The 24,576-nt window shown below is 42.6% G+C and overlaps 1 protein-coding gene across 1 annotated transcript in view; it reads right to left on the bottom strand.

Annotated features, from left to right (window-relative positions):
- DOCK1 (dedicator of cytokinesis 1) overlaps positions 1-4,675 on the bottom strand; it is a 602,286-nt gene extending 597,611 nt beyond the window's left edge. Inside the window, exon 1 of the mRNA XM_054984271.1 lies at positions 4,530-4,675. Coding sequence (XP_054840246.1) covers positions 4,530-4,575 — 46 coding nt within the window. The 5' untranslated portion in view covers positions 4,576-4,675. The remainder of the gene's footprint in view (positions 1-4,529) is intronic.
- Positions 4,676-24,576: the final 19,901 nt, after the last annotated feature.

Here is a 24,576-nt window from a genome sequence, read left to right as displayed (position 1 = left end):
TTAAGGACTGAAGTTCAGTGCAAATTTAGTATTTTTCTATCATTACTATTTCCACTTTGGGACTAATTTATGGACCCAACTCATGAGCCACTGAGCAGTAGTTAGAATGAGACATCCACAGTTGTATTAGGGCAACACAGCATGATGAGCATGCACTCCACTGGATACACAAGCTATTCCCAGAATGTCATACTACTGAAGTGCTATCAACCAGTCCTGTCATAACTAGCAACAACCTCAATTGTAAATTTGTGACCACGTGGAAACAAACAGAATGGGGGAGGGGGGCTAACACATGTAGGACTAGTAACAACTAATGTATACAACATAATAAACACAAAAACACCTGTGTAGTTTCAGCCCCAGGATGAGATGCAATCTGATGTATGAAATGAAATGTATAAAATCAAGGATGTGGACAAAATCGAGAGGGTGCAGAGAGCGACGAGAATGATCAGGGGTCTGGAGACTGAGCCCTATGAGGTAAGGCTGAGGGCCTTGGGAATGTTTACTTTAGAGAAAAGGAGGTTGAGGGGGGACATGATGGCTCTCTTTAAATATCTGAAAGGCTGTCATTTGGAGGAGGGCAAAGAGCTGTTCCAGTTGGCAGCAGAGGGTAGGACGCGAAGCAATGGGCTTAAATTACATGCACAAAGGTACCGGCTGGATATTAGGAAGAACTTTTTCACGGTCAGAGTAATTCAAAAGTGGAATCAGCTGCCTAGGAAGGTGGTGAGCTCCCCCTCACTGGCAGTTTTCAAGAAGAGACTGGATGAATACTTGTCAGAGATGCTTTAGGCTGATCCTGCACTGGGCAGGGGGTTGGACTAGATGGTCTGTATGGCCCCTTCCAACTCTATGATTCTATGATCATGCTAATTGATGTTTTCCCATTTCTAAACCATATTTTAATTTAAAGCATAACCCATGCTATTAAACTTATTCTCCCAGTCTATCAATCTGGAATTATAATTGAAAAGCAAGTGAGACTCAACAATTGTCCCTCAAAAGGCTTCATGTTTCAAAGCTTTAAAAAAATCCACAACACTCTATGCATCAATAAGTCACTAGAATTCTGCAAAAGATTCTCTTATTTATGCAGTCAAGGTCCATCATGAAATTTCCTACCATTTTTAGGAACTCTTTAGAGGAACTACTATACATTTTTCCATTTCTGATCAGTTCAGACAACATACAAACTGGAGTTTGTTTCTGACAGGAACAAGCCTGGTTAAGGGAGCATCCTAAGCATAGCAAGTCTTGTTCCGTGTGGGGTTGAAGCATGGCAAAACTCAGAAGTAAAACATACTGTATTCAGTAGAGATTATTCCCAGGAAAATGTTTTTAAGATTGCAGCCCTGATGTCAGCTCACATGTTCCCTCCCCAGCTCCATGAGGCAACATGCCAAGATTGAACATACAAGGCTTTCAATTAACTCCAAATTCTACCACCTCAATTATCAAAGAAAATTCCTCCAAGTAACTGGAATTCTTAACTAGGATTAAATTGGAATGAAGAGTTACTCAGTTTATTAAGATACCCATATTCAGATGCCACAGCTAATTGGAGTTAACTGAAGACTTGCCAAACAAGACATCAAGAGGAAGTGCATAGTTTGTCTTTAAGTTACAGGCTGTGACTCAACTTTGCATTTTGTTAGTTGATAAAGAAGTTTTCTCCCCCAACTTCTTAAATCCAATTCCTACACAATGGACATAACAATACTTCAGGTTTTTCCCATTCATCAAGAATGTTCATGAATTGTTTACCATGGAGAGTGGGGGAAACTGTTTAACAAATTAAATCTATAATTATGTGAACTAGTACATATGCTGCTCATAACAGCAAAAAAACCCCTAAAACATCAGAATACCACCTCTATAACCAAGAGATAAAAGTGATATCATCACCTGAAATAAGTCATTAGACTTCTGACCTTCGTAAAGAACCAAATCTAGATTAGCAAAACCCCATAATACACAGGACTAGAAAATCCTGCAATTAGAGTGCATCAAGTGAAGCCCCTGCAATTAGGATCCATAAAAGATCTTCAACCAAAAAGATAATATGGGTAGTGAAGAAACTGTCAAGGAAGGCAAATCCAAGCAAGAGCCAAGCAAATGTTCCAGTGGTATGGTTAACAGAGCCATCTTCCTTTAACTGCATAGCAGGGTATCCAACCCCTTTGTACAAAATAGCAGCCCGACAGCAGTATGTCACCCTTTATTTAACTCCTATGATTTCTTGGGATTCCTTATCCTGTGACAAGGACAGAGAACAGCCAAACAAAATTTTAATGAAATTGATAATGGTAGACTATCAGCATAAAGAGAAATGTCTAATTCACAAATCGGCAATAAGGCAGGACATCTTTAAAGACTACCACAGTCATGTTAAAGCTGCTCTTCTGTGAGTGCTCCTCTCTGACTAACTCCTATGATACCTCTGCTGAATCTGACAGCCTCCCATGGCTGCTCTTCTTTTTTTTTTTAAGAACAGTATTATTCATAAATATCCCAAACCAGATAAATACTAATATTCCCATGCTACAGCCAAGAGGTAGAAGCTGTGAGAACAGCAGCTGACTCAAGGCTCTTTAGTAAGTTCATGGATAAGACAGATTGGATCTGAAGGCTTCCTGGCTCACAGCTCCTACTTGTAGATACTAAATTCCACAAGTCACAATGACCAATACTAGAAGGACCATTACTAGATAAGGGTTATATTTAAAGCCAATTTCTCTTTCGCCAAGAAGCCCATAGGACCTGAGAGAATAGGCATAAAGGAAACGATATTTCCCACACAGAACTGGGCACTGGGGACAGCATGGTGCGTACAATCTGTTCCTGGACACACACTGACAAAGGTTTTAGCTTAATGATACTTCAAAACTATGATAAGCCCATGATGCTGAGCAGTAGACATCTGCACACCTGCTCTTTTGGTCTCTGACAAGCAGCATGTTTTTATCCCTCACTTATCAATTTCTCTATTCAATAGGCAATATAGCCAACCACAGATATCATCTTTCCGTCCTGCTCCCCATCTCTCAGCAAAAAGAGTTTTAAAATATAATTTCATCTATGCTTATACACTAAAAGATACACCAATAGTTATTTCCAAAACAGTAAGAGAAAGAAAGATACTTTTTATTAGGAAGGAAAGGGGCAGAGGGGATTTGCAACCATCAGCCAATCCTAATTAAATCTGCAACATTTAGTTAATCTATTAATAATCTTTGGCTCAATTAATCAGGGTCAATCAATTTTAATCAGGCAGCAGCTTTTTATTTTAAAAAGTTACTTTTGATGTAAATACAAATCCACAGGTGGCAAGGCACCTTCCAAAAGAACAGTCTTGCAGCATCTTTGAAAACTAATTAATTTGTTGTGGCATATGCTTTTGCGAGTCAGAGCTTCAGTTTGCAAAAGGTTCTATTACAGTCACATATTTGTCTTTTAAGTATTCTTTGCTGTTTGGGCTGTAATAGACTAACACAGCTACTAATCTGGAATTCTTTTTAAAACAGGCATTCCACTTTTTCCTCTTTCAAATGCCTCTTTCAGGATGCTATCTCCTGTATTACATATGTGCATCATCTAATGTTATTTTCTTCAGTGCTTTTTTTTCAAATCCAAAAACCATGCCAATTTAAATTGATTTAAATCCATAGTTAATCAGCCAAGATTTCTTTAACAGAATCACAGGCCTCATCCTAATTAATGTATAGAGAAGGACTGCAGCGAAACCTGCCTGAGCATAGTACTAGGGATACTGCTTGGATAATACAGAGTCAAATGAGTTTAGTTAAAAAAGGATCACAGGATATTGAAATCTCCTAGTAGTTGCAGGACAGTCGGGAATGGGGAATGGCAAAGAGAGTCTGCTGAAACTGCTACAGGTCGCGAAATTGGGAAGTCTAGTCAATGGAACTGCTATATAGAAGAAAAAGATGCAAGCCTAAAACTTGACAGCATTGAGCCCTAAACTAGATGACGAATCCTGCATGGGCTCCGGGCCCAGCAATGAAGGAAGGCGTCAAATTGGCAGGAGGCCTGGGAGCTCCAGATGGGGTAGGGGCGGGAGAGGAAGGCATGGGCAGCCGAGGGACAGGAAAACACAAGCCTCTCCTAGAGGAAATGCGCCTTCCAGAGTGAACCACAGCAAGGCAGGACCGGCTCCGCAGTCCACACCCCACCCTTCTGCCTCGCGGGCCTGTCTTGAATCCGCTGCCCAAGCCTCCGCCCAATAAGTGCCCACAGCTGCAGGGTCTGGGGTTTGAGCCCTCCAATGCAAACAGCCTGAGCTGAGTTGCTCACAGTAGCCAAGGGAGACAATGAGCCAATTTCCCGAAGACAGAGCTGGGCGCAGAAAAGAACAGTAACTAGGAGGCGCTCTGGCCGGTCTTTAAAGCGGGGAAGTTTTGAAGCTCCGAACTAGCCGACTTAGAAGTTCCCAGCAAAGCGCAACAAGCGGGATCCCGAGGAAGCCGATAGAAAAGAGACAGAGAGGAGGAAGCCTCGCTCACCCACGCCGTATTTCTCTTCCCGCTTGGTGGGCACCCAACGCGTCATGGCGCAGGGGAAGTTGAGCCGGCCCGGCGACGCCGGCGACAGCCAAAGCGAGAGTACGCGTAGCTACGAGCCTAAGGAGCCGCCATTTTCCAGCCTTGGTAGCAGCCGCTACGGGACAAGGAGGAGGAAAAAGTTTGCAGTCAACGGAGAAGTCATGTGGTGCAGGCGGAGCTAGGGGCTTAAAGGCCCTCCCAGTCCCTCGACGCCTGTTAGGAAGCCTGAAGAGGGGGAGTCGAGGCCGCGGAGGGAAGGGAGGAAGAGTTGGTTGGTTGCCAAGCCCGCGCCTCTGCCGCTCAAGCCTAGGAGGCTGGGGAGCAACGCGCGCCTCTCAGACCCTCTCACAGTGGCGCTGAGGGCCCAGGGAGAAAGCTTGAGCCAGCAGGCAAGGCGGGCGCCTGCCCAAGCTGTGGCCTAGGACGGGAAGCAGAAGGCTCTCCTCCCCGGCCCCCGGCGCCAGCGGCACCGAAGGAGTCCTAGGCTTCCCGCTCCTCTGCCCCTCGGATCCAAGACGAGTCTTGCCTCCTGTCTCTGGAGACGTTGATGGAGGGATGCATTGTTCTAGCCTTGTATGCGCATCCCTCATGGTTACCAGCAGGATGACACGCAGTCGAGACTCGGGAGCACATCTGGCCTGGCTACTGCTCCGTTAAGGAACCGGCCCTGGATGGACATGACTATTGCTTCTTAAGTTTTTGAAGGGGTTGCAAGCAGGTGGGGATTGGGAAGGCAAAAGGGCCATGCTTAGAGTTTCCAGCTCTTGAATGGGAAATTCCTAGAGGTTTGGGGGTGGTGCTTGGGGAGGAGAGGCCTCAGCCAGATATAGTACCATATCAGCCAAAATCAGCCCCAAATGAAGCACAGGAGCACTCCTATGGCTGGCATGATTACATCACTCCAGGAGTGATGGCATCATGCCTCCTGGGAGCATGAGCGCTGCACATGCTCATAAAGTGCCTACTAGTGGCGAGCAACCTCTGGGATCGCTGGTGCATCAGCAGGCAAGGGTGCAAATCCCCGGGAGTTTGCCTGCCACTGGTGGGCACATGCCAACCCTAGAAGGATAGCCATGTAAGTCTATGACAGCAAAATAAAACAAAAGTCCATTGCCACTTTAAAGGCTAACAAGTTGTATTCCAGCATTAAATTTTTGTGAGACAGCGTTCGCTTTGACTCATGAAAATTTATGCTGGAATAAATTTTGTTAGTCTCTTAAGAGCCACTTGATTTCCCTTTACACTGTGGAATGTCATTCATCACTGGTAACAACTGAATTGATTTGACTCCTATTATGATACATCTCAAAACAAATTTAATTTTACATTACTACCAGCTCTTCCCCTCTCTTGCTTCCCCGCAGTAGGGACAGGGTCCTGTATTCCTCTTTCTGCTGAGAATACAAGAAAACAATTTTAAAGTTCCCCTCCCACTGCAATTCCACATGGCTCTGTCTTTGAGAGCTGTCTTTGAAAACTGCAGTTCGCAGGTAACATTGCATCCTTGAATGTTAAAAAATGTGTCTGGTGTCGCTTGTGGCTTAGCTCTTAGTAGGTGTGCATAGGATTGTGCTGTGTGTTGAGGTTATTTCCATTGTAGCAGTTAGCAGAGGACATTCAAAATACATGGATAAAGAGAAGCTCAGAAAAATGGGAGTGCTAGAGCTAAACAAGTGACAGCATACATCCCTTAATAAGGGTTTTGAGACTCCAAAATGGTTTCAGTAATATGACCAGTATTGATAAGCCACAAAAGTTGCTGAAGCATCTTGTGAGGAAAGTGCTTACGGACTCCCAAACCTATGATGGACCTTGAAGAACTCTTGGATAATTGTTGTTTCTATAGGATAGTTGAATATCATGGATGCCATTCCTTGCACATTTTCATAAGATGCAAGTATTTATTTATTTACCTTATAATCTGCCTTCCTCCCCAATGTGGACCCAGAGCAGCTTGCATCATTCTCCTGTCTTTTATTTTATCCTCACAACAACTTTGTGAGGGAGGTTAAGCTGAGAGAATGTGACTGGCCCAAAGTTACCCAGCAAGCTTCCATGTAATATAAATGACTGAAAGATAAAACACTTTATAATTTGGAAAGAGCAAGCCACTTGTCTCAGATATGCATTAAACTATCCAGCCTCAAGATCATTTGCCAAAGATATGCCTAAAAGTGCGATGCCTAAGGCATTTTACTTGCACAGGTTATAAATATGTACATCTTCTGAGTACAATATTTTACTTGTGAATACATGTATGGAAAAGCAAATGTTGGAAGTAGTCCGACCTTTTTGCCGCATTTCATCATACATCGCATTTGCTCCCTCATTACTTAATAACTCCTGCTTTCCAGCTAGACCTTCCCATTTTTATTTATGTAGGTGCAATGAATAAATTCATTCATTGAGCAACAAACAACAGTGTACTTTAACCCATCATGGATCATAAACCAGATGACTACATTATGATCAGCCAAGGTCAGTTTCAGAGGAGAGGGACGAGGATGATCGGGGTTCTGGAGACTGAACCCTACCAGGAAAGGCTGAGGGCCTTGGGAATGTTTAGTTTGGAGGAGATTGAGGGGGGACATGATTGCTCTCTTTTAAGTATTTGAAAGGCTGTCATTTGGAGGAGGACAGGGAGCTGTTCCAGTTGGCAGCAGAGGGTAGGACCTGAAACAATGGACTTAAATTACATGCACAAAGGTACCGGCTGGATATTAGGAATAACTTTTTCATGGTCAGAGTAGTTCAAAAGTGGAATCAGCTGCCTAGGGAGGTGGTGAGCTCCACTGACGGTTTTCAAGAAGAGGCTGGATGAATATTTGTCAGAGATGCTTTAGGCTAATCCTGCACTGGGCAGGGGGTTGGACTAGACTGTCTGTATGGCCCCTTCCAACTCTATGATTCTATGAGTCAGTTACTAAACATTACTAAAGTTAGTTACTAAAGCGGTTGGTGAGACAGTACGCTTAAAATGCACTGGATGGAAAGGACTCTCCATTTTTATTGCCATCTTGATACCACTCAAAACGTATTTGAATAATGGAGGGCATACTATTATCAGCAGACAAGAAAAGGTTCAGACAACAGGCAGAGGATAGACAAATTCCTGTGGCCAGATCCCAAGGAAGTCAGTACTCACCGAGGGGCATAGTGGCTGACTGAACACAGTTGTAGGAATAAAAGGCAAAGGAGAAGCCAAAGGTAAAGAGAGACCACCCGGCCCAAAAGACCAAAAGGAAATAACCACATTTAAATTGTAGCCACAAATAATTTATTCGAAGTACACAAATATTCACTTCGTGTTCACTGCCCTCTGTGGAATAAAAGCTTGGAGGGGAGGGGGGAGATCTGCAATTTGACATGACTTTGAATGTGAAAGAATGGAAGCTTTCTTAAACTCTAGCCATCAGAAAAAGTCTAAGTGATCTTTGTAAGCCAAGCATATTTCCCCCCTTCAAACTCTGCAATATGGTATACTTTACAGTGTTAGGTATATTATCTGTTAAGCAGCAACTAGAACAAAGTTACAATAATTTATTCATGCGAACATGAAAAAGGCATGAAAAGCAAGGCCATCTATAGTATCCATTTTTTATCTCTGCTTCAGTTGTTTGGAATTACAAACCATTGGTGAATGCTTTACATGAAGCTAAGGGTCATCCTTCTAGAGTTACATAACATCATTTAAAAAAATTAAATCCACCCACATTATATGACACCATCAGCATTTGAAACTCCTGACCATAGAATTAGAAATATATTTGAAGCAGAACGAGCTGAAACAGTTCTGTCAATCTACATGAAAAATCTTTGTAATAAACAAGAGTGGTGTAACATAATGTAGGAGTATAATCAAGTTATTTTACCCTAATAAACAGAACTACCCAGAATACATATTTTTCCATCTCTGTTCCATCTCTAGTATTTCACATAATTTGTTAATATTGAGGGTGAGTTTTTTTGCAGCTGAGAAAAATCCTAGTTCAGCAGAACTCCTCCTGTCATCACTTGTACAAAAGAGAACAATCCAATTGGTAATTCAACACTATGCACCAGAAGCTGTGAAGCCAGAGACCACACCCAAATCTTAATCCCATTTGTAGTAACCCTAACCACAGTTACCTGTAATTCCAGGAGATCTCCAGGTGGTGGCTGGAGAGCTCCCGGAATTACAATTGATCTCCAGACGACAGAGATCAGTTCCCCTAGAGACAATGGCTGCTTTGGAGGGTCAGGCCTATGGTGTTATACCCTGTTGAGACCCCTCCCCAAACCCCACCCTCTCCATGCTCCACCTCCCCCTCAAATCTGGAATTCCCCAATCTGGAGCTAGCAACCCTAGATACCTGGCAATTAGCTCCATTAAATTCAATTAGACACAGTTAGGAATATATTGAAAGAAACATACCCATAAAGGAGTTTATTTAGAAATTGTATGTGCTGCCTCTACAAAGACATATTTAGTGCTCACAATGCAAAGATCTAATTAATGCTAACTAAGTGGAAAATATGATTCAGTTATCAAGAATAAGTACATAAATACTAGATTACAATCACCATTCTATACTTCAGGCCTTCTTCCCTAGTAATATGCCTTAGGCAATACACCTCAGGCTATATTCCAGGCATCATGGACTGAGTGTTTCTTCCCTTACCACCACTTTCTCACACCTCTCCTCCTGGCTTTGCAGACATCCTTTTTAAAAAGCTGCTATAGCTTTTTTATAATACTATGCATGTGCAGTGTAAAAAACTGACGCTAAAAACTTTCGTCGCATTGAAAAAATGTGCATCTGTTTCTAATGTAATGGTACTTCTCCAATGCAGAAAAGGACACAGAGATCATTGCTCTTCCTGACTGTTAAGCCTCCCAACTTAAGATGCTTTTGGAAAAATGATGCAAGACATTTCAGGAAAATGAAGCTGATTTAGAAGCATATTTAATAATTTTTATTAATATATATTCCATGTAAAAATTTTGAGGCACATGTACCTCTGTACAGAATTGTAGTCAATGTTGCAACTATCATCCAGTATTTTGTCTGATTTGGTATTTGTGTGGTTTGGTGGAGTTGTAGAGCTGCAGCAAAGACACCCCGTTCTCTTTGTGCAGAATCCCATCTCCTGCTGCCATGTCATAGCCAATCACCCAATTCTGCTATTATAGTGTGTTTTTAAAACAGAATATTAGAAAAGTAAAATAAGAATTATGTAACTGCAGTTAAACAATATACACACAACAAATGGTTTCTCATTAAGCCTAAACACAGATCAGGTGAAGGCAGTGATTTTTTTTTCTTTGAACGAGATGCCAGTACTCATGATGTTCTCCCCTTTCAGTCCAAGTCCCAAATGTCCAAGAGGTGCCAGTACATACTGATGCATACCCCCTGAAAAAAGGCATTGGGTATCTTCAGGGCTTTTTTTTCAGCTGGAACGAGGTGGAACGGAGTTCCGGAACCTCTTGAAAATGGTCACATGGCTGGTGGCCCCGCCCCCTGATCTCCAAACAGAGGAGTTTCGATTGCCCTCTGGGCAATTGAAACCCGCCTCTGTCTGGAGATCGGGGGTGGGGCCACCAGCCATGTGACCATTTTCTCCAAGGGCAACCCACTGAGTTCCACCATCTCTTTTCCCAGAAAAAAAGCCCTGGGTATCTTAATGTCCTTTTACAAAGGTCTTTGCTCTTCGATATCTAGAGTTGGCTTTTCTGCATGCTCAACTTATCCCTGATTTTTCTTTTCACTGTGTTTTGGGCTGATTCTTAAAGAATCAGAAGTAAGTAGAAGTAATGTCATAATGAGCGCAGATAAAGAGAGAAAAAGTACCTGTGCCCCGCAATGCCCCCAAAACTGCTGCCAGTTGCCTATATAAAATTCATGGTACTTTTTATTTTATTTTTACCCCTTCTTTCAGCAAAGTAGGGCCCAAGGTGCTTACAATAAGAAAATCCCATTAAACAAACTATGCTATATAATAAACAGCACCATAAATCTTGTGACATGGATCAAGTAAGTCACAGTTGATCAATTTTTAAAAAAGATCATCCTAACCAGTAAATTAATTTAACATAGAAACCCTTGGTGATTTGCCTGAGAATACACAAACTGCGCTGTTACCAGTTTTGATTGGAGTCATGAGGATATTTGTTCTGTTACATAGTTTCTGAAGAATTCATGCTATTCTAAGCAGTTACTTCAAAGTGGTTTACAATGGTGTTACTCTGTTTGAGATAGTTCTTGGTAAATGGGCAGCTCATTGTACTTGTTAATGATCATTTGGGACCTCTGAATCTGTGGGTGTTTGTTAGTATTGTTTGCAGTGGGGATGCATGTGCATGAAATTCCAAGCTGCAGGAATATGGCCAGTATCTTTACGTATCTAGGACTGGCACTCTTCGGTTTGTTCTGACCAGTACTGAGAAAGTATTTTAGAGGTCCATATAAGAACAACTTCTGAAGTCTTATACTTTGTTTAAATGCATGTATACTCAGAATTAACATTGAATTGTCTAGGTTTTAGATTAGTACACATAGGCCTGGCAATGTTACAGAACTATTTATTTATTTATTTTATTTGACTTATATCCCGCCCTCCCCACGAATGGGCTCAGGGCGACTCACATCATAATTAAAACACGAACATAAACAATACACATAGACTACAATAACTAACACATTTGGTATAAAAACAACAAACAGCAGCAAAGCAAGCAGTGCAAGCAGTCCCCTGGCAGCAGCCTTTGTAGGCTGAAGCAGGCAAGGGGCGGGGTGGGGCAGATGGAAAAGCTCCCTTGGCAGCAGCAGCACCAGCAGTGCAGGCAGATCTCTGGCAGCAGCCTCTGTAGGCTGAAGCAGGCAAGGGGCGTAGCCGGGCAGATGGAAAAGCCCAGCCCTTGATGAAAGAAGCTCCCTAGGCGGCGGCAGCAGCAGTGCAGGCAGACCTCTGGCAGCAGCCTTTGTAGGCTGGAACAGGCAAGGGGTGGGGGCAGGCAGATGGAAAAGCCCAGCCCTTGATGGAAGAAGCTCCCTAGGCAGCGGCAGCAGCAGTGCAGGCAGACCTCTGACAGCAGCCTTTGTAGGCTGGAGCAGGCAAGGGGCGTAGCCGGGCAGATGGAAAAGCCCAGCCCTTGATGAAAGAAGCTCCCTAGGCGGCGGCAGCAGCAGTGCAGGCAGACCTCTGGCAGCAGCCTTTGTAGGCTGGAACAGGCAAGGGGTGGGGGCAGGCAGATGGAAAAGCCCAGCCCTTGATGGAAGAAGCTCCCTTGGCAGCAGCAGCAGCAGTGCAGGCAGACCTCTGGCAGCAGCTTTTGTAGGCTGGAACAGGCAAGGGGTGGTGCCGGGCAGATGGAAAAGCCCAGCCCTTGATGGAAGAAGCTCCCTTGGCAGCAGCAACAGCAGCAGTCTGCATAATTTTTTATGCATAAACAGCATAATTTTTTGCATGTTTTTGGACAATGTGCTGATCATTAACTTTATTTTAGTTTTCACTGACATCATCAAAAAGAGTCCAGTAGCTACAGACTAACACGGCTAACTCCTCTGGATCTATGACCATGGAAAGCACTAACATCATGTTAGTCTTTTTTATTGGTATAAAATTTAGTTTATAATTTGAAATCTTACTAAGAAAATATCTTCTCTCTCTCCCTCCTTCTCCCCCCCCCACAGAAACACTTTTCTATGTATAATCTTCAGAATAGACAAACCAACACACGAACTGCCTTATTAAATTGAAGTTTCTTTTTAACAAGCCATTCACTGACAGACAATTATTCTCAAAGGTTGTTCAGTGCTGTTTGTGTGTGCGCGCACACATGCACTGTACCTTCCTGTCTCTTGATTGTGGGAATGTGCTTCTGTGATTTATAGTTACAATTTTACAGATTCAGGTATTTGAGAAGGGCACATTTACTTGTGAGTTCTCAGGTAGTGACCTGGTATCTTTGTCCCTTTCTTTGGCTTGAGGTGTTATTGTCAATACTATTCTTGACAACTCGGGTGGAAAGAGCACTGCCATGGTAGGAAACAAAAACTGAAGTTTAAGTTCTCTACAGAGACATGTTGAAGTGAACACTATTTCTGATGTTATGCCTACAACAATTATTTGCAAGTACATTAACTCCAAGATACAGATAAACTCCCCATGCATACAGCCACAGAAAGCAGACTCTTAGTGAAACCTTCATAGTCATCTGCGTTCCTAACTTGTGAAACATTTCCTTCCCTGCCCCCTCAGTACCATGAATAACACCCAGAGGGCACAATCATACACATGTACACCAGAACTATCCAGGCAGACCGCACAGACTTAGTATTATGTCCTGTGTCCTGCCGTTAGAATCGTTGATGCAGATTTGTGGCATCTTACTGTTCCATGAGTGCACCTGCCAATACCAGGTCTGTTTGCAGTTACACCCTTCTAAGTCTATTGAAGTCAATGTAATTTTGCTTAGGATGGCACTGCCATAAATCTCTAGTTCTCATCACAGGTAGAGATGGGCACGAACAGCAATACAAACAAACAAAAGCCACAAACAGCCCAATCTGCTGTCCGAGAACAAGCTGTTCGTGAGGGCCCATTCTAAACAAACAGGTGGTCGTTGCAAGCCTCGTTCGTTGCTGTTTATCAAGCCAGACAGTCTGGCACCTGCAATCAATTCCCTTGGCAACGTAGGCAGGGATTGTCTGAACTCTGTCTGAACTCCTGCTGTTGCCCTGGAAACCCCAATCTAAGCCCAATTTAGCTTGATAGGCAGGTCTTCCTTCCAAGTGTGGAGCTCCAAATTTGTTACAAGAGAGCAAAGACCAGGGGGGAGGGGGGGCTCCCAGCTCTGGCTAGTCTTTGCAGACAGTGGAGAGGGAGAGACAGCTGCTGTTGGCATTTTGATAGACAGGGAGAGTGCATTGGAGCATGAATTTTCTTTGTATGTGATGGGATATGGATCTACCCCTTCAGGTTCCAGGGCTGCTGCCAGGCTCTGGGGCCAAGCTATTATTTATTATTGGTACCTTTCCTGCTGCCTGCTCAGGTAGGGTTTCTGGGAGTGGTGCGGTAAGGATCTACCCACCCTCAGGTTCCAGGGCTGCTGCCAGGCTCTGAGGCCAAGCTATTATTTATTATTGGTACCTTTCCTGGTGCCTGCTCAGGTCAGGTTTCTGGGAGTGGTACAGTAGGGATCTTGACCAAACTTGGATGATGGCTGGAGGAGAGCCTTCTGGCCCCTACGCAGAGCCAACCACGAACATATTCATGAACAGGGTCATGTTCATGGTTGTCCGTGAGTCCCTGTTCGTGGATGGCAACGAACATCATGTTCAGGTCTTTTTTCTGTTCGTGCCCGTCTCTAGTCACAGGAAGAAGCAGTCCAACTCCAGACAACATACTGACCATTTAAAAGTGGCATGATATGATAACATTCAATCAGGTTAAAAATTATGCGTGCAACAATGCTTAAAGGTGGGGAAAAAACACTGCTATACTTCTTTCCACAGACATCTGCTCTTCATGCAAAAGAATCCACTGAAACAAAACATTAAAACAAGGATTAGATTGCTATTCTTAGTGTCACTATTGTCTCCACAGTTTTACAAAAACATGCTACATGATACAGAAGCACAAAGAAAGCACAATAGTACAAATATTATGTTGGCTTTTTGTAGGTTTGTAATGCATTGTGCTCACAGGAGGAAAACTATTCCAGATTCATCTAAAATGCCATGCTGTCTCTGAGTAAACATAGTTATATAACATCATACAAGGGACAACAGTGGCAAACACTGGTACGCTTCAAAAATGATATTTAATTTGAAAACTAATGTTCTTTTACATGGGTTTATAAAGAAGAAATCATGCCAGACAAAATTGATTGCTTTTTTAATTGAATTATAAAATTAGCAGATGAAAGCAATGTTCTGCATATAAAATATCTATGCTTTAATAAAGATTTTTGATGGAGCATTGGCTTTGCATGCAGAGTGTCCCAGGTTAATTCTGTACTGTCTTATCTTAAAGAAGAAAGACCTTTCTCTGAGTGCTGCAATGGAGAGAGGTGGACAGAGTAGTCAATTCTGTATTAAATTGACCAATGATCTGAATAAGTATAAGGCAGTTTCATATGAAAGCAACTGCAATAGCAAAGTGCAGCACAAAGAGGTAGATGGGATCATGTTTGCCCTAATATGTGTACATATGTTCAGGCATTAACACCTTCCCATGACTGCACTCCACATACGCCTGGCAGGCAATTATTGCCCTGTCCTTTATTTGGGCATCCAGCCTTAGGGCCTTCTTGCATTAGGCTGACCAATTCTGGGTTGAGAAATTCCTAGAGATTTTTGGAGGTGGAGCCTGGGGAGATGGAACTTGGAGAGGGGGGGGGACTTCAGTGGGATATAACGTCACAGAATCCACTCTCCAAAGCTGCCATTTTCTCCAGGGGAGTTCATTCCGTACTTTCAAGATCAGCTGTGACTCTGGGACATCTCCGGGCACCATCTGGCAATTGGCAACCTGACTTAGTAATATACATTTTGATGTATATGATTGAGCCAACAGTGCATTTCTATACCATGCTCACTACAGTTTTTGGATACTTTAAGGGAGCAGGGAAAGAGCAACCATGAGAGTGGGGCAAGATATATCATTGCATGTAGTCTACCTAATATGTTCTTTTGTAGATAAGAACCAACTGTTTACCTGTTAGATCTTCTTAATGTCAGTGGTAGCACAAGCCTTTGCACATATAATGAAGAATATTGAAAATATTAATGCTATAGTTAGAAGCAGCTGAAGATAATTATAATAAATAAACTTCTACGTTGATTTTTTCATACACATTATCATTATTGTGCACCTGGTTCTAATTCAAGATTTTAAAGATGCTGAGTTTCAATAGCATCCAAGAGATCTACCCACAAAGAAATCAGTATAAACAATAAGCTTCAGGGACTTGAAAAAAATCAGTTACGCGTTATTGTCTTTTTTATGATCAGCATCAGAAAATTTGATGATAAACACAAACATTTCATAAATCATAGACATGCAACTTCCATATTGAATATTGTACTTTGTTGGGAGGGGACATAGTATATCATTCAGTCTCAGTATTACTCATATAGACTTAGTCAAGCTTTCCGAATGAACAAAAAAACTATCATTCTGGTTATTGCTCTCTAACTGCAACTGATACTTTAAATCCTTTTCTAGAACCTTTCCTTCTTTGGGACAAACAGAACTCACTGTCCATGGGGAACATCTACACTAAAGAAGTTTCAAAACAGTTTAGTGGAGAAGGGTTTTTTCTAAGGAAAAGTGTAGCATTGTGAAGGTTTTGTGAATTCTTTCAGTAGAGAAGTCTCCAGAATTCCTTGAAGTGAAACCATGATCAGTAAACAAGCATAGTTTTCTGCTGGCAATAGGCTGTTGGAAACCCTATAACTATCCATTAATTTTTCATCTCATCCTTCAAAAGGAGCTCAGGACAGCTTTCATGGTTCTCCCGTCCTCTAGTTCATCCTATGCAGTAGGTTAAGCTGAAAGGGATGGTGGCTCAAGGTTACCCAGTGAGCTTCATGGCTGAGTGACAACTTAAATCCAGATCTCCCCAATTATAAACCATAACTTTTCATAATCCGTCACCTAGTCCATCAGTATAACCACATTGGCTAGTATACTATGCCTAGGTCAGTAAAGAGCAAGGCAGTGCCTAACTATTAAGAGTCATGGTGTTCCTCAAAGACAGAACTACAGAGAATTTCCAAAGCCAACCTACCCCTCCTACCCCTTTTCCACAGTGTTGTGCTTGCCCCTTGTTCACTGTGGTGATACTTCTATTGTGTTCTATCTATATTAGAAAGACTCCTACTACTCTGACAAAGTCTTGATTTGGATGTATGCTATGATGTGATCTAGTTATCAAGCCAACTGGTCCAAGAATAATGTTTGCAAAAGGGGTTTTCTGCAATAAAGTTATAGTCAGTTATAATTATTTTAAGACCAAAATAGTGGTCTTGGGGGAAAGATCTAAGAATGATAAGTAAGCAATATATGATCATTGATAGGTCAGCATATACCTTCTAAGTTTTCAGGAGTTCATTTTAATGAATACCCTAATTGGATAATGCACCTGGAGGTGGATAAACTTATGGTTTCATGGAATATTTAGAAGATATTGAGAGTTTTTTGAAATTCAGAAGGGGCTCCATTATTTATTTAAAACATGTATATGCTGCCTTTCCACCTAAAAGAGGGTCCCCAAGGCAGCAAAAGATATTAACAAAGGAGCTCACCTTTAAAGTATGAGGAAGGAGCAGTTGCTCAAATGTGTTATGGGCCTGAGGTTTGATGTGTGGGCAATATGGTTCCTCGAGATCCTATAAAACAGGTTTTTTTTAAAAAAAGTTTTTATCAGTATCTCTGGAGATGCCATCAGCTATTTTGAAAGTAGAGACTGAAGTCTCCTCTACTACATTTAGGTACATTTAAAAGTATAATCTCATACTGGTGCTGATTAAATGAAATCATTGAATTAAGGTACACAAAGAAATAAGAGTATGAACATGCATATAGAGACTAAGAATGGATAGAAAAGCAGTGTGGTGTAGTGGCTTCAAGGTGAGCTATATCAGTGAGTTTTATAGTTAAGCAGGGGTTTGGACCTGTATCTCCCAGATCTGACATTTTTATAGCAATCACAAGGGGTGCAGGGCCGTATTAACTGATGGCCGGGCCCCTAGGCTTTCAGGTATTTCAGGCCCCCTCTAGAGCTTCAATCTTTCACTCCACTACAGTTGACAGCCTGACCCTGGTACGGTAGGTACTAGACCACAGTACATAGCCCTATATCCATTTTGAGGGTCTCCTGAAGAATTCCATTCACAATTTTAAAAATATTTTTATTGTGTGAGTAGAACTCTTCAGGAAAGCATATTTTGGGGGTATAATTGTTCAATACTGTAATATTTTGAAGTGAATAATTTTTTTATTATTTATTAAAATATATTTTATGGATAATTGTTTTAATATAAGAGACAATTTGTTTCACTCCAATAAGGAAGTAGTTAATTATCTTCTTAATAGAGGTTATATAAGAGAATCAATTGTAATTTATGTGGGGGGATGCCTCAGCAAAAAAAAATGATGGCCCCCTAGTCCCTGCAGGGCCCCTAGGCTTCAGCCTAGTCAACCTTATGAATAATACGGCCCTGAAAGGGTAGGGGTGTAGTTTTCTCCCTACTTACTTAGCTTTCTGTTTGCATGCAAAGTTTCCCCCCCTAAAATACACAGGAACATTCAGATCTGGAATCCACCATCTGCAACAGCAGACTCCATTCTACCACATTCTCCTACTTGTGAAAACCAGGCCAAAGTGGGTACTGACAGGAGGCTCACTTGCTACTTTGGACTGGAAAGATGGTAATCCAAAGAATAGGTCAGTTCAAAATATAGTTCAGAAGTAACCACACAGTTACATTGTAATATTTGTTTATCACGGGTCTTTCCTTTTTTGCTCATGGAATACTGCTTATAAAGTCAAAACTCTTTTATTCCTTTGAAGCATTTGCCATTTATTCATCTTTTTTTATTAGTATCTTGTGTCTGCTCCAGATGTAGCTTGTCCTAATCTTGCTGCAGAATTAGACTTGTGGAGATATACTTACAGATCTTGTACATTTGCTTACATACATTTTGAAGACAAGAGCAACACAACCTACAAAAATTTGTGGAAAATGTTAATGTGCCACTAATACGAGTATGTGAAAATGCACTACATAGCTTATTTAGAAGATCAAGCAAGCTTCTGCTTTTTCTGATTTGGGGTTTAAAAATGTTAATATATATGCAATTTTAATGTTTTCATTTATTCAAATAAGGAATGTTATGCTTATTATGCAAAGTCACAATAAACGAGCATGTTTGTTTGTTAAGAAATAGCCAATTTGGCTCAGAATGTTTTATTCTTCTGCAAATAATGGGTTTTAATTGCTAGGTTAAAAGACAGAGCCTTGATTGCATCTCCCAGCAATGTTTTAAACTGAACTATAGCCTTGCTGATTTGTGAATTTGTTTCCAGCAGCAATGCAGAGATGTTGGGGGGGGGGGGGGGGGAGAACCAGTTCAACCTTTACTCCATTTGATTTTCCCAATCAAAACTGCATCCTTCAGTACCAATCACTTTGTGAGAGGGGCTGGGGGAAGCTACTGACAGTGCAATCCTATGGAGAATTACTCCAGTCTAAGGCCATTGACTTCAATGGGCTTAGACTGGAGTAACTCTGCATAGGATTGCACTGTGTGTTTCAAAATCTTTTTTTCTCCTTTGTAGCAAGGGGACTGCAGTTCAAAAAATACAAACCCAAAAATCCTTGAGTGTGTGGAACTCGTATCCTTGCTTGGATCTGAGTCATAGCTTTCAACTGTTTTCGAATACTTTGAATACAGCACTGTTTTCTTCCTTCAAAGCCAGTTTTTCACTATTATTTTTGGAGTTTTAAAGGCTCATTGGCACCACTGCTTTTGGAAAAGGTATGTACCAACTTCTGCTTCACATGAATTTTTGGGTCAGAAGCTTCAAGGAGTACTAACCTTGTTACAATGCCCCTTGTAATCTGTACAAACTTAACAGGACATCTTTCTACAAAGCTGTTGCCCTGCCCTCTTTCTCCACCTTTATCAGATTCTTTAAAACTTTTGCTTAAACCTGTGCATGCATACAGAGGCGAGCTTAAGAATTTCTTCAAGGGCAGACTAAACCTTAACTTCTCAGGAACATTCCTGGTGGGTTAACACACTTGAGGATAGCTTGGGGCTAGGAGCAAGCTGCTGGCAATAGGATCATTAACTTGACCTTTACCTCCTCCCATGGCTAGATGCGTTAAGCTAAATGGACCCTGTGGTATTAACAGCTCCACTAAGACTTGGCTTACTCCAAGGAAGTTAACAGGTGCTCTGCTGCAAACTGGACTGTCCCTGCAGCACGGTCAGTGACACAGGAGGAGGCTACAGATGAGCCTTCCTATGCTCATTATGGTCATTGCCCCTACTCAGGCCCAGGAAGAGCAGGTCCTGTAATGTTAACAGCACGGCAGATTCAGCTTGTCTCAAGTTATATCCCACATGTGTTTTAACCCCCCAGTGCACCTGACTTCAAATTTTAAGAATTCAGTCTGTATTTAAAGAGCCTCACTTATGTGTCTAACACTTCCACACACAAATAACATCGCTTGTTATGCTGCATTGGAAAGCAGACAGAAGAAAGAAGGGAGAGAGCATCCTTATTCCTCTCTCACACACAAAGCCTTATCAGTTTCCAAAAATACTCATAAATGAGGAAGGTGGAATCAGTTTTGGGGGTTGAGAAGGAGGGGGAAAGGAAGTGGGGAGCTCCCTCACTCACATTTCACGCAGCCCCTGGACCACTGTAACAATTAGTTCTAGCACCTCTCCCACCTTGGTTCTATTTAGGCCCACCTGAGCTGCAAGCTGTCATTCCCCTTGGAAAACATAAGATCCACCATGTTGTAGTGGAGGGTTGACTGGGGAGATCTGGGTTCAAATCTCCACTCACTATAAGATTGAATGTGTCACTCCCTTTCATCCCAACCTATCTAAGAGAGCTGCTGGGAGGATAAAATGGAGGTTCTGATCTTCTTGCAGAAAAGATGAGATAGATAGTTCCCTCTCCGACAAAAGGAGCTTTGGTTGTTGTGGGTTTTCCGGGCTGTATTGCCGTGGTCTTGGCATTGTAGTTCCTGACGTTTCGCCAGCAGCTGTGGCTGGCATCTTCAGAGGTGTAGCACCAAAAGACAGAGATCTCTCAGTGAGAGATCTCTCAGTGAGAGATCTCAGTGAGAGATCTTCAGAGGTGTAGCACCAAAAGACAGAGATCTCTCAGTGAGAGATCTCTGTCTTTTGGTGCTACACCTCTGAAGATGCCAGCCACAGCTGCTGGCGAAACGTCAGGAACTACAATGCCAAGACCACGGCAATACAGCCCGGAAAACCCACAACAACCATCGTTCTCCGGCCGTGAAAGCCTTCGACAATTCAAAAGGAGCTTTGTCTCCAAAAAGCTTACACCCTGGAAATCTTGTTTAAAGAGCTACTGAACTTGAATCTTGCTCTTCCACTGCAGATGTGGCTACCCACCGGAAGCTATAGTTCTGCCCTGACAATGTTTGATCCCTGGTGCAAGACTATAATTTGCCTTTAATGCTTTTCTGCCTAGACATTCAATCACCTTTACAAGGGAAGGGAATGTTACATGGTGTGCTAGCTGCCTCATATACAGAAGCTGCTATTCTAACATACTCTAAATCTTAGTTGTGGAGGCTAAGGAAACAAACTAATTTTTAAAAAGAAATCTTTCATTTAAAAAAAACATATTGGGAGCAATCAGCATTTAAGTATTTAACTGTGACCATTAATTCCATTGACTGCAAGAGGACTTAAGCATGCTCAACATTTGCTAGATTGTACCCATTTTTGTTTTCTGACAGGCACATTTCCCCTCTTGTTTTCTCTTTTCTCTGTGGCAGCTCTTTATGCTGCAGCGTAAATTGACTGAAGTTCTCTGAGCAAAGCAGTATCTTTTTAGTAGGTCATTCTTACCCCAGACTGTTATGAGAAGAAAGCACTGATCTCATGAGCTGACTTTTTAATTAAATCATTTTTTGCAATATCTCTTTGGCATGCCTTCATGAATATGCATGACAGAGCAATAGATGTAAGCTGTTTCATGGCCCATTGTTCACCTCAAAAAGCCATAAGCTGCCTACTAGCAAAATACTGTAGTTTAGTTTTTCATGTCTAAATTAGAATAACTTGTTTTTGCCTTGATACTTCCTTCAGAATAGCACAGTGGGTTATATGTTTGGGAAACCTTCTTGAGCACTTCCAAAGATTGCACACGGTTCCTTTGTTACTTCATCTCTTTCATCTCTGAAGGAGTCTCTGATTTTCTTCATTCTCCATCACATCTCCACATCCCTTGAGAACTTTCACCCCTGGCAAGAACAACCTCCAAAAATGTCTACTAAAGAGACTGTTTTAAAAAACCAGATGTTCCGTCAAATATGGATGAAAGACTATTTTGGAAACCCAAGACTTCTAACATGGAACACAAAAAGAACCTTCTTCCTTTTTTATCATGGATAACTTTGAAAGAATATATAGCCTTAATTCTTAAGAAATCTAATATAGGCAGATAAGGTTGGATTCCTTCCCCAATCAGGTTGCAAATTTCAACACAGTGGCTGTTACAATATACTTTTTTTTTAAAAAAATCCTATTATTGAGCTCAGCTTCGTTCCCATCACTCAAAAGTATTCCATTACTACAACTTCACACTGAATAGTGTTAAGGTTTTATCATCATCATCAGGGCTCATTTCGAGGGGGAATGCACAGGAACGCAGTTCCGGCAGTTCCCCAAAGAGGTCACATGTCAGGTGGCCCTGCTCACCTGACTCTCGGCCATTTTGGGCTTGTTTTAGCCTGGATTGGGGCCGAAACGGCCCGGATCAGGCCTCTGACAGGTGGTGAATCACTCTTCCACTCAGCAGTGGCCCGATCCCGACCATTTTGAGCCCCTTTTCAGCCATTTTCAGCCCCTTTTTACCATTTTGGGCCCAATTTTGGCCCTGAATGGCCAGGATTGGGTCCAAAACAGCCAGGATGGGTGATGTCAGGGGGTGTGGCATATGCAAATCAGTTATGCTAATGAACCACTTCTGGTGATGGCAAGGGGTGTGGCATATGCTAATATTTTTTGTCTTCAAGATATTACAAGACATCAGGGCTTCTAAATGCAGATCATAGTTTGAAATAGCTAGTAAGCATGAGCACTGTAAATGGTCGCTTTTGTGTTTCTGAGCTAGAAATTGTTCTATTAGTATTTTACAGATCAAATACAAACAAGAGCATTATATAAGCAGAGATATTTCCAAAAAGGGATCCAGCACAAATGCTGCTGAGCTTATGAGAGTGCTGTGTGTTGGTTGGGTTCGGATCAATGCTGATTTAAAATGCTACAGGCAACTTTCCTGTTCAAAGTTTTGAGTGCTTTAATGCTACATAAGAGAAGTTTCATGATTTTGGAACTAAAAACAGACCTCTAATGACTACCTAAACACTGCACTTATGGTGCCAGGAGAAAGTTCTGTTAACAGGCTTCTTCCTATTTGGAGGGTGTCCCACTGAACTGAACAGACCACTCACTTAGCTATTAGAGGGAAAGGTGGATTAGTACACACACTGCCCTAATGTGTAGGTTTTACATAGTATCACTGCTGCGCATATGAACCAGTGTCAATGCATAAATGTCTATGGGATTAGGCCTTCCATACTAGTGTTAAGCATTTATCTGCAGTCATTGCATGACTACAATATACTTCACATTCAAAATGGTGTGTTCACTGGGGATGTGTATTACCCAGGAATGGGAATAATAGACATCCTTCTATGTGCACCTTTCTAACTTTTACTGTCAGGTTCAGTGTGTATATGAGCTGTACTGACTCCATTTTCTAATGCTTCTAGTGTCTAAGTGCTTTCTCCACAGGTGCACAAGTTCCCAAGCAGACTTCTCACCAAAAGAGATTGTTTTGTCTAACAACGTTCCACCCAAGATTGGCCTTGAGAGAGTCCAGCTTCCCAAGTCTGAAAGATGTTGTTTTGAGAACTGTGGGGGGAGGCTGGTTCAGCTGGGAACTGTTACTTTGTACCTCATGCTTTGCCCTTCATTGGTAACAATGCTCTTGTACCATCCTGAATCTCCTATTCAGGACAGTGGACTATAATGGGTCATTTCTGCAGTAAAGTTTCCTTATTCAAACAATGGACTCTTGTTTGCTTGTAGAGGAGAACCTGTAGGAAGGACATTATTTAGCCACAGTCTGACATTTTGTTACCAATCATGTCTCAGTCGGGCCCAGCGGAATCCAAAGCAGTCCCAGACAGGGATCCTTTGTTTGATCCATATGCGTCTCCTGGCAATCAACAAGTGCAACCCCAAGAACTTCAAGCACCTGCGCCAGCAGGGAACGGAGCTTCAACTACTACCCCGCCTCTCATCGATCTCGGCAGTGGGGATGAAAAGCCGACGGCCACCACCATCCCCTTGTTCTCGTTACCCACACCTTCGGAGTGGGGACCCAGACCCCGAGAAACGAGAGAGCGCAGGGCCAGTGGGGTGCACCAGCAATTACCCATGGACGGGCGTCGAAGCCTAGAAACAGTCCCCGAATTGGACAGTAGCCAACCATGGCTGTTTTGGAATAGGACGACCGAGCAAACAGAATGGGACACGTCCCGCCGCGGCATCCTAAGTTGGGATTATTCGGAACTCACTCCGTGGTCGGAGCAACCAGAGGTTTCCGGACAAAGTTGGGTGCAGATGCAAAATCGCACCCTTGCTGTGGATTCCGGCATTTCGGCAGTTACGGGACTAGCCAAAGGAATTCTAGCAGCGAGATCGCAAGACCATCAGGGAGACCCTCCTCCCTGGGGACCAATTTCCCCGTTGGCAGCAGTCGCAGGGGGCTCCACGACGGACCAACCGGGTCTCAGTAGAATTCAAGTGCTGGAAGCTAGGTTGGTCGATATGGAAGAAAGCCTAGCTCATGCCATACATCTACTCTCATTGATGGTGGCGGGAGAGAGACCATCACCAGAAGAGATGGCTATACAAATAGCCACACTACAAAGCGTTATTTCCAATCCGAGGGAACCTGCCCCGTTGCAGCCGCCGCCCTCAAATAACCCAGGGAAGGAAGATGAAGAGGGATCCCGCACCACTAGCCAGTGCCCTGACGACCCTTCCGAATCGGAAGAAGAGGGGGAACCCTGCCCTGGAGAGACGGGAGAGACTCCAACGGAAACCCCTAGACCGGACGAGGTTCCGCATTCCGGGGATACTCCAGTGGAGGTTCCAGGAGGGAGTGGAGAGGAGCCAACCCGCCCGACAGAGTCGCCGGTGATACCCCCTCCAACTTCCCCAATAA

This window comes from Eublepharis macularius, chromosome 6, assembly GCF_028583425.1.
Source record: "Eublepharis macularius isolate TG4126 chromosome 6, MPM_Emac_v1.0, whole genome shotgun sequence".
NCBI classification, from domain to species: Eukaryota; Metazoa; Chordata; class Lepidosauria; order Squamata; family Eublepharidae; genus Eublepharis; species Eublepharis macularius.
The sequence above is the reverse complement of the archived record's forward strand: the minus strand, read 5'-3'. Positions and strand labels throughout refer to the sequence as shown.